This window comes from Pipistrellus kuhlii, unplaced genomic scaffold (genome assembly GCF_014108245.1).
Source record: "Pipistrellus kuhlii isolate mPipKuh1 unplaced genomic scaffold, mPipKuh1.p scaffold_m20_p_52, whole genome shotgun sequence".
Taxonomy (NCBI): Eukaryota; Metazoa; Chordata; class Mammalia; order Chiroptera; family Vespertilionidae; genus Pipistrellus; species Pipistrellus kuhlii.
The window spans coordinates 828-10,302 of record NW_023425554.1 but is presented as its reverse complement, the minus strand read 5'-3'; the positions used below and the strand labels follow the sequence as shown (position 1 = coordinate 10,302).

General features: G+C 51.3%; 1 protein-coding gene across 1 annotated transcript; it reads left to right on the top strand.

Annotated features, from left to right (window-relative positions):
* Positions 1 to 5,204: 5,204 nt before the first annotated feature.
* On the top strand, positions 5,205 to 8,259 carry DNAJB1 (DnaJ heat shock protein family (Hsp40) member B1). The gene is made up of 3 exons (XM_036415848.2): positions 5,205 to 5,490; positions 6,975 to 7,555; positions 7,866 to 8,259. Exons 1-3 carry the CDS (start codon positions 5,280 to 5,282, stop codon positions 8,094 to 8,096), a joined length of 1,023 nt encoding a protein of 340 aa, XP_036271741.1. The 5' UTR covers positions 5,205 to 5,279; the 3' UTR covers positions 8,097 to 8,259.
* Positions 8,260 to 9,475: the final 1,216 nt, after the last annotated feature.

Genomic DNA, 9,475 nt, shown 5'->3' with positions numbered 1-9,475 from the left:
TGCATTTTTTATTGTGAAGCCCATGGGATTTTTTCTTTTTCTTTTTCATTTCTTTTCTTTCTTTTTTCTTTTTTCTTTTTTTTTATCGAGGTATAATATACATAAAGTTCACCTTTTCCAGTTTATAGTTCTGAATACAGACAGTGGTATAACCACCACCACAGTCAAGCTATAGAATATTTTCAGCATCCCAAAAATCTCTCCTGTACCTCTCTGCAGCCGACCCCAACCTCCAACAACCACTTTCTGTCCTGATACACTTGCCTTTTCCAGAAAGTGCTATCAAGTGGCATTACACAGTAAACAAGCCTGTTGAGCCTGCCTTCTTTCACTAACCATGTATTTCAAGTGCATCTGCCTTAGTTCCTGTGTCAGCAGCTTGTTTCTTTTTAATGGCTGAATAATATTCCATCGTGTTGCTAGGTCAGTTTGTTTATCCATTCACCCACTGAAGGACATTTAGGTTTTAATGGCTGTCAGTAATTATGAGTAAAACCTTGATAATTACTGGTTCATGGGTTTTTATGTGAACATAGATTTTTATTTCACACTGGTGTTCTACCAAGGGTGGGATTGCTGGCTCATATGGCAGGTGTGCTTTTTTTTCTTTCTTTTAATATATTTTATTGATTTTTTACAGAGAGGAAGAGAGAGGGATATAGAGTTAGAAACATGGATGAGAAAGGATCATCTATCAGCTATCTCCTGCACACTCCCCACTGGGGACGTGCCCGCAACCAAGGTACATGCCCTTGACCGGAATCGAACCCGGGACCTTTCAGTCAGCAGGTCCATGCTCTATCTACTGAGCCAAACCGGTTTCAGCAGCAGTTGTGCTTTTTTTTTTTTTTTTTTTAATGTTTTTATTGATTTTTTACAGAGACAAAGAGAGAGGGATAGTATAGAGTTAGAAACATCGATGAGAGAGAAACATCAATCAGCTGCCTCTTGCACACCCCCTACTGGGGATGTGCCCGCAACCAAGGTACATGCCCTTGACCGGAATCGAACCTGGGACCTTTCAGTCCACAGGCCGACGCTCTATCCACTGAGCCAAACCAGTTTCGGCAGCAGTTGTCCTTTTAAAGGCCTTTTTGATGAAGAGAATTGAAGAGTGGTGATGTTCTTTTTTTATAATTAAGGCTTTATCATCATCTGAATCATATCTTACACAAATTGAGTGCTTATCAGAAGGCACACAGTGTGCTAAACACGCTACATTTCAGCATCTTATTCTCTGGGTGACCTCAGGCAAGTCACATGACCTCTGACAGCCTCAACTGTAAAATGATGGTTAACACTGGGCCAACTTCCTGGGATTATTGTGAGGATTCAATGAGTTAATACACACTGAGCACTTGAAAACGGCTTGGCACATAGTTAACTGTTATTATAATGATCATTTCCTGGCTCTTCTGAATTCCTTCCACATAGTTACCCTGTGTGGGAAGAGCTACTCTTATCCTCATTTTATAGAGGACACACCTAACACTCTGAAAGATCAAGCAAGTTGTATAAGATCCCACGGGTAGTAAATGAGTAAATTGTGGGTCTGGGATTTCCGCTGAGGCTGTCTAACCCCGGACTCTCCTGCTTAGTTCCTGTATCCGTCAGGAGTCTACCAAAGAACCAGAACCAGAAGGCTATATGTGTTTGTGAGTGTGTGAGTGTATTAGGAGATTTATTTTAAGACCTTGGCTTATATGATTATGGGGACTGGCAAGGCAAGTCTGAAATTTGTAGGGTAAGACCAGAAGGCTGGAAACTCTTGGCCAAAAGTTGATACTTCTTCTGCAGGGAAACTTTGGTCTTTTCATTTATAGTTCATTTTTGTTTTGTTTTTTAATTATTTTCAATTACAATTTACATTTGATATTATTTTGTATTAGTTTGAGATGTACAGCATAGTGGATAGACAATCATATACTTTAGAAATGTTCCCCCTGATATTGCCAGCACCAAACTGTCACCATACTTATTACAATACTAGAGGGATTGGGGGGTCCCTAGCCCAGCCTGCCCCGTGTCACAGTCTGGGAGCACTCAGGGGTGGGAGGGGACCAGGCGATCAGGAGAAGGCGATACCCCATCACATCTCTGCTGCTAGCACTGCCGACAGTGCAAGCTTCAGCTGGCCTTGGTTACCTGAGCCTCGGGCGGCCCTGGGCAGCTGGGGGGCTGAAGGGACTGGAAACTCAGAGGGCAGACCCAGCCTTGCCACATGCCTGCCTCCCCAGTGGGGCTGAGGGAACTGGGCACCGCCATCTTGTGGCTGTGAGCATCGCCATCTTTTATGGTGGGACAGTCAATTAGCATATTCCCTCCTTATTGGCTGTGGACACCACCATCTTTGCAATGGTGTGAGGGTCAATAAGCATATTCCCTCTTTATTAGTTAGGATTGTTGACTATATTTCCTATGCCATACTTTACACCCTCATAATTATTCAGGAACTACAAAGCTGTACTTCTCAATCCCTCTGCCTTTTTCACCTAGTCCCCAAACACCCTTCCCCTCTGAAAACCATCAGTCTGTTCTCTGTATCTGAGTCCTTTCCTATTTTGTTTATATTGTTCTTTAGATTCCATATATAAGTGGAGTCATATGGTATTTGTCTTTCTTTAATTGACTTATTTCACTTAGCACAATACCCTTTAGGTCCATCCACACTGTTGCAAATAATAAGATTCATTCTTTCTTCACAACTAATATTCCATTGTATATATGTAGCACAGGTTTTTTAATCCAGTCATCTATTTTTAATTTAGTTTTGTTAATCCTCACCCAAGGATATTTTTTCTTTTTTTAAATATATTTTATTGATTTTTTACAGAGAGGAAGAGAGAGATATATAGAGTTAGAAACATCAATGAGAGAGAATCATCGATCAGCTGCCTCTTGCACACCCCCCACCGGGGATGTACCCGCAACCAAGGTACATGCCCTTGACTGGAATCGAACCTGGGACCCTTCAGTCCACAGGCTGACGCTCTATCCACTGAGCCAAACTGGTTTTGGCCCAAGGATATTTTTTCCATTGATTTTTAGAGAAGAGTGGAAGGGAAAAAGGGAAGGAGGATTGGTTGCCTCCTGAACGTGCCCTAACCAGGGCTGGGGATTGAACCTGCAACCCAGGTAGGTGCCCTTGACCAGAAATTGAACCTGAGACTTTCAGTGTGCAGACTGACACTCTAACCACTGAGAACACTGGCTAGGACATATCCACTCATCTATTGATGGGCACTTGGGTTACTTCCACTGCTTGGCTATTGTAAATAATGCCACAATGGACCATAGGGGTGCATCAGTCTTTGTTTTTAAGGCCTTTCAGTGTTTGCTTTTAAAGCCTTGCAACTGATTGAATGAGGCCTACCCAAATCCAGAGTCATCCCCTGCACTTAAAGTTAGCTGATTGGTGATATTAACCACATCTACAAAATCCCTTCATAGCAACAACTTGATTAGTGTTTAATTGAACAACTGGGTAGGAACTTTGGAAGCTGTCACATTTGTAACTCTAAACTAAATTTATCCTATAAAATAAATACTAGCTTGTAAGTATAAGCAAGTCCCGAAACTCTGGGTTTTTCCCATAATATGACTCTTCCGCTATTTATGTAACTTTTTAAAAATCAAACTCTCTTTCTCCCATGATTGTTTCATGGCCCTGCTATGCTATGCCAATGGACACCAACCCATACACAGCCTCCAGGCTGACAGTGTGTGTCCTAGCCCCCGGGGTCTGTGAGTGGCCATGGTGGGTCGGAATCCCCCTACTAGACCACAGGGAAGGCCATGGTCATCGTTTCAGGAGTCCCAGGTTGCACAGGATAGCAATCGTTGAACTTTTTGTTGTGTTACCAGGCAGCTGGTGAGTCAGCAGCCCCTCACTCAACAAGAGGGTTTGTTACCGTTCTGGGAGCACTGCCTGTTTGCCAGGCCTGTCCCAGGCACCTGACAAACGTTGACCCATGTCAACTTCAGAGCTCTATGAGGCAGGGACAACCACCATCCCCGCTGTACAGATTAGGAAACTGAGGCCAAGAATAGTTCGCTGGGTGAGTAGCCCAAGGTCATGCAACCAGGAAGTGCTGGAACCGGAAATGAAACCCAGCTGTCCGGCTTTAGAGCCAATGTCTCACCTCCCTGACCTCCCAAGCAGTACTTCCGGGAACCCGCCCCCTCGATGGCCCCACTGCCTGCCCCCTCTTCCCTATGCCTTTCCCAGGCTACATGCCTTTCTGAGCCTTCTTTTCCCATCAGCCCTGTCCTGGACCACAGGCATCCCTGACTCCCAGAGCCAAAGGAATCATGTCACCTGCAAAAAAGGAAACGGGCCCCGAGAGGTGTCGGACACACTGTGTTCCCCAAATCAAAAGGTAGTGGAGAGAGAGAAAGAGGAGGTGCATTCAAAAGAGCCAAAACTATTCATGAAGCATCCACTGAGGCTGAGTGCCAGGCACTGTTCAAGGTACCGGAGACCCGACACTGACAGGGCCCAGGGCCTGCCCTGGTGGGGGTGGCAGGCTGAGACGCAGGTGACATTGGTCGTGAAAACAAACAAGGTAATTTCAGATTTCATCGGCAGCGTTCTTGGGGAAACGGCAAAGTGAGAGGCCTGGGCGCAGCGGGACTGGGAAGACCTCTTGGGAGGTGAGCTCTCCTGGTCCGCATCTCACTTTAGAGGGCCTTGTCTGAGAGGACAGGGGCCGGCCTGGAGCTCCGAGCTGCACTCTCCTCGCTGCCTGCAGGGAAAGGAGGAAGGATGAGACAGAAAGAGTTTTAGCAACTTGCCCGGAGCTGCACTCTCCTCCAGCCTGGACCGGATCCGGAGTGGCGGGCCGGCACGTTTACCTTCTTCTTGGAAGGGGCGGGGCCTTCCCCAGGCCCGCCCCGCCCTGCCCCGCCCCACCGCTCTCGGTGGGACCCTAGCACCGGGCAGTGCGGGCGTGCGGACGGCCCAGGCGCCCGGCAAAGGGAAACAAGGGCGCGAGGCCCCCGCGGCCGGGAGCGCGCGGCTCGGAGAGGCGTTGCCGAAGGCGGAGGGAAGGGGCGTGGCCACGCGCAGCCGGCCGTTGGCGGCGCGGCCCCGCCCCGGATGTCGCGCGTCTCGGGCGGGGCGGCGGGGATTGGCCGGCGCGGCGCGGGGGGCGGGACGGAAGGTTCTGGAGGGGGCTGGCGGGATCTGGAAGCTTCCGCCGGACGGGTATATAGAGTCCGGGACGGGGCGGCGGAGCGGGGGGACTCCGGCAGCTGGGCGGCGGGCCGCAGGCGGGGCCATGGGGAAAGACTATTACCAGACGCTGGGCCTGGCCCGCGGCGCGTCGGACGAGGAGATCAAGCGGGCCTACCGCCGCCAGGCGCTGCGCTACCACCCGGACAAGAACAAGGAGCCCGGCGCCGAGGAGAAGTTCAAGGAGATTGCCGAGGCCTACGACGTGCTCAGCGACCCGCGCAAGCGCGAGATCTTCGACCGCTACGGGGAGGAAGGTGCGTGCGCGCGCGGCCGGGCGCGCCCCGCCGTTTGACAGCCCAGGAAACCGAGGCACCGCGGCGGGGCTGCGGCACCGGGCGGGGGGCGGCTGCCGGGGCGGCGGCCAGCAGCCTCCGCCCTCGGGCCTCGCGGGCCTCCGCCCTCGGATTGGCAGCCGCCGGAAGGGAGGAGGAACGCCGGCCGCCTCGCTCGCCCAGAAGCTTCTAACACATCTGGGGCTGCCCCTCCCCGGGCGCCTCCGCCCGCGGCCCCGGGTGCGGGTGCGGGTGCGGGCGGAGAGGGGGGCGGAGGGGGCCGTGCTGCCCGGGGAGCGGGGCAGGGCTCTGGCCGAGCGCACCCCCTGAGTGCCGTGTGAGCCCGCCAAGGGGAGCGCCGCTCTCACCCCTCACCCCGGGCCCGGGGAGGGCGGAGCGGGCCGATCTCCGGAAAGTGCTTGGCCAGCCCGGAGCCGGCACAGAGATGGCAGCTTGCGCCACCGCGGCGGCCCGCCCCTGCCCAGCCTCCCTGGGAGCCCTCCTCAGGGAAGGAGAAAGCAGCTTTCTTGTTTGTCCAGTTGCTAATCGTTGACTCACCCTGGCTTCTGAATTTGGTGTTAGGAAATTAACTGGCTTTTTGCATGGTGGCAGTTAGTGCCAGGGTGTGAGAATTTGAAAACCTTACCGAGTATTGTTTTACCCATTTTTTTATCCTCCACACACATGGTTCCAGCCCTAAAGCATTTGAGAGTAAGCACTTCCTGAAAGCTGATCCTGGGTCAGGTTTTTTTCATCTGATCTCTTTCTCCTTTTTTAATTGATTTTATAGAGGAAGGAAGAGGGGAAGAGAGAGAAACCTCAATGATGCGAGAGAATCATGGATCCCGGATGTGTGCCCTGACCAGAAGTTGAACCATGACCTCCTGGTTCATAGGCCCAGGCTCAGCCTCTGAGCCAAGTCCTTAGGGCATTTATCTCATCTCTTAGTGAACTCTTTTAAGTCCTTATATCATTTTGGGAGGATAGGTTAGGGAAGAAATGACAGGAACTGGGTAGCCCCTAGAGAGGACCATTTCAGACCTTGAGCTGCCTTGCCCCTGTTATGCCACACTGAAGGTCCCTGATGGGATGTAAAAGCTCAGGTTCTTGCCCTGGCTGGTGGCTCAGTGGTTAGATTATAGGCCCCTGAACTCAAGGGTTGCCATTTCAATTCCCCTCCCTGGTTGTTCGGGCTTTGTGCCAGAGTCAACCAATCCATGTGTCTGTCACATTGATCTGTCTTTTCCTCTCTCCCCTCCTTTCCCTTACACTCTCTCTAAGAAAGAAAAAAAAAATCAATAGGAAAAATATTCTAGGGTGAGAATTAACAACAACAACAAATTCAAGTTCTTCCTTGTTCTTCTCTGACAGGCTATATAAAATTCCTCTTCTGGTGGCTCCCAAGGTTTTTTCCCTTAAGGAAAGCCCCTGGCCAACCATCTGACTTCTTTCGTTCTGCCTTTCAGGCCTAAAGGGCGGCGGCCCCAGCGGTGGAAGCAGCGGCGGTGCTAACGGGACCTCCTTTAGCTACACATTCCATGGAGACCCTCATGCTATGTTTGCTGAGTTCTTCGGTGGCCGAAACCCCTTTGACACCTTTTTTGGACAGCGGAACGGGGAGGAAGGCATGGACATCGACGACCCGTTCTCTGGCTTCCCCATGGGCATGGGTGGCTTCACCAACATGAACTTTGTCCGCTCCCGCCCTGCCCAAGAGCCCACCCGGAAGAAGCAAGATCCCCCTGTCACCCACGACCTTCGGGTCTCCCTTGAAGAGATCTACAGCGGCTGTACCAAGAAGATGAAGATCTCCCACAAAAGGCTGAACCCCGATGGGAAGAGCATTCGCAACGAAGACAAAATCTTGACCATTGAAGTGAAACGGGGGTGGAAAGAAGGGACCAAAATCACCTTCCCCAAGGAGGGAGACCAGACCTCGAACAACATTCCAGCTGACATCGTCTTTGTTTTAAAGGACAAGCCACACAACATCTTTAAAAGAGATGGCTCAGATGTCATCTACCCAGCCAGGATCTCCCTTCGGGAGGTAAGGCGCTAGGCAGAGTGGTGTCTGGAGAGAGGGCTGCTTTTTGACAGATACATGTCTTTGTTTGACAGTTCTGAGCTCTCGGTGCCTGCTAGGTTTGGAGAAGATGAGGGTTGGGGGAGAAGCAGGTACACAGCTTCTCAAAACTCCATTTCTCTGGAGCTTCCATGATGCTGATCTGGGTAGCCGTGGGGCAGAGTCTTAGCTGCAGAGGCCTGATGGCTCTTACCCTACCCCAAACAGCCTCTGGCTGGAGTGGAACTTCCTGAGTTACACCCTTTACCTAATGCTGTCACTTTGCTTCTCTAAGGCTCTCTGTGGCTGCACTGTGAATGCCCCCACTCTGGACGGCAGGACCATACCCATCGTGTTCAAAGACGTCATCAGGCCTGGCATGCGGCGAAAAGTCCCCGGAGAAGGCCTCCCTCTCCCCAAGACTCCCGAGAAACGCGGGGACCTCATTATCGAGTTTGAAGTGATCTTCCCCGAAAGGATTCCCCAGACGTCAAGAACCGTACTTGAGCAGGTTCTTCCAAAATAGCTACCTGTACTCCCCAAGGACTGACCAGGGACCTTTCCAGAGCTCAAGGATTTCTGGACCGTTCCACCGTTTGTGGACCCGTGAGAGGGCGGGAGGGCCCAGGGAGGGCTTTCATACTGCTGAATGTTTTCCAGAGAATATATTACAATCTTTCAAAGTCGTGCACTAGACTTCGGTGGTTTTTTGAGCCGATAGGGCGGTGACAGCAGGAGAAGGCATTCCAGTTTGCCGCACTGGGTTCTGCAGCCCTCCTGGGATGGGCCCACCCCTCCTCAGGCCCTGCCCAGGGCCGAGAGGCAGCCCTGCAGCTGGACTTGAGCCCTCCGTCATCCCTTTGCTTGCGGCCATGAGGGGATGGCAACCTGCCGTCCCGGTCACCACACCTTCCCTGTATGCTCTCCAATTTGTTGTGTGACCAATTTGTCTCATTCCCTATTTGTCTCCCATGTCTTGCTCCTCCTCTGAGGAATCCCATGTTTTGCATCTCAAATTGAGAACCTAGATAATTTTTGCAGAAAGGCCTGGCCTGCACCCACAAGCAATACCTTTCATTCCAGCAGGACCAAGGGAGCCAGCCTCAGAGACGTGCACAGCCACCTCTCCCTTGAGGGTCAGGAGCTCTGTCAGCCTCAGGCTCCGAGGCCAAGTGTGCTCACTCAAGTCTCTTCCTTTAAGGCAATCTCTGCACACCGGGCCTTCCCAGTGGCCCAGGACATGTTTTGTTTAACGGACTCTGGACTCTTTCAAAGGGATCTGATCCTTTTGAATTTTGCACAGCCCTAGCTATAATCTCTTTTGATAAAAGGGTCTTTGCTCCTGATTCTAGGAGCACTGTGGGATGTCTGTAAATATGTTTTTATAATTCCATGTAAAGTTGGTGTACTTTCAAATGAAACCAGTCCACGGCAGCTGCTGCTCTCTGTACAGGCCCATCATGGGAAGGAATGGGGAGGGGTGAGTGTCTGTTCCTATAAGCCAGTCTGGTGCTCAGACCTTTAGACTCATTGTAAGTTGCCACTGCCAATACAAGACCAAAGTGTGTGACTTGTCAATGTGCAACGTTAAAGACGGCATTAAAGTCTGATGCAAAACCTCAGGAGAGCAGTCCTGCGACTCTGTTTGAGGGCTCTGCTGAGTGGGACGGGAGCTGGGTATCCTGCAGCCAGGGCAGGAGGGAGGAGCTGGAGAGGCCGGAGTCCTCTGCGAGAGAGAACTGTTCCCTCCTTAGTGTCAACCCACCCGGACTTCGCATCTAGGTATCCAAGACCCCACTGGATTTAGAGTTTGTTTTTTGTGAAGGTTGGGGCCAAAGGTAGGCATCTCCCCCCTTTCTGTCTTTTGGGACCTGGGGTGGCAGTGCACGTTCTGTCCTCTTAATC

Excerpts from the sequence above, each read along its gene's own strand:
- DNAJB1 (XM_036415848.2), top strand. The coding sequence starts at position 5,280 with ATGGGGAAAGACTATTACCAGACGCTGGGCCTGGCCCGCGGCGCGTCG. Across the intron at positions 5,491-6,974 it reads CGACCGCTACGGGGAGGAAG|GCCTAAAGGGCGGCGGCCCC; the intron begins GTGCGTGCGCGC and ends TCTGCCTTTCAG. Across the intron at positions 7,556-7,865 it reads CCAGGATCTCCCTTCGGGAG|GCTCTCTGTGGCTGCACTGT; the intron begins GTAAGGCGCTAG and ends TGCTTCTCTAAG.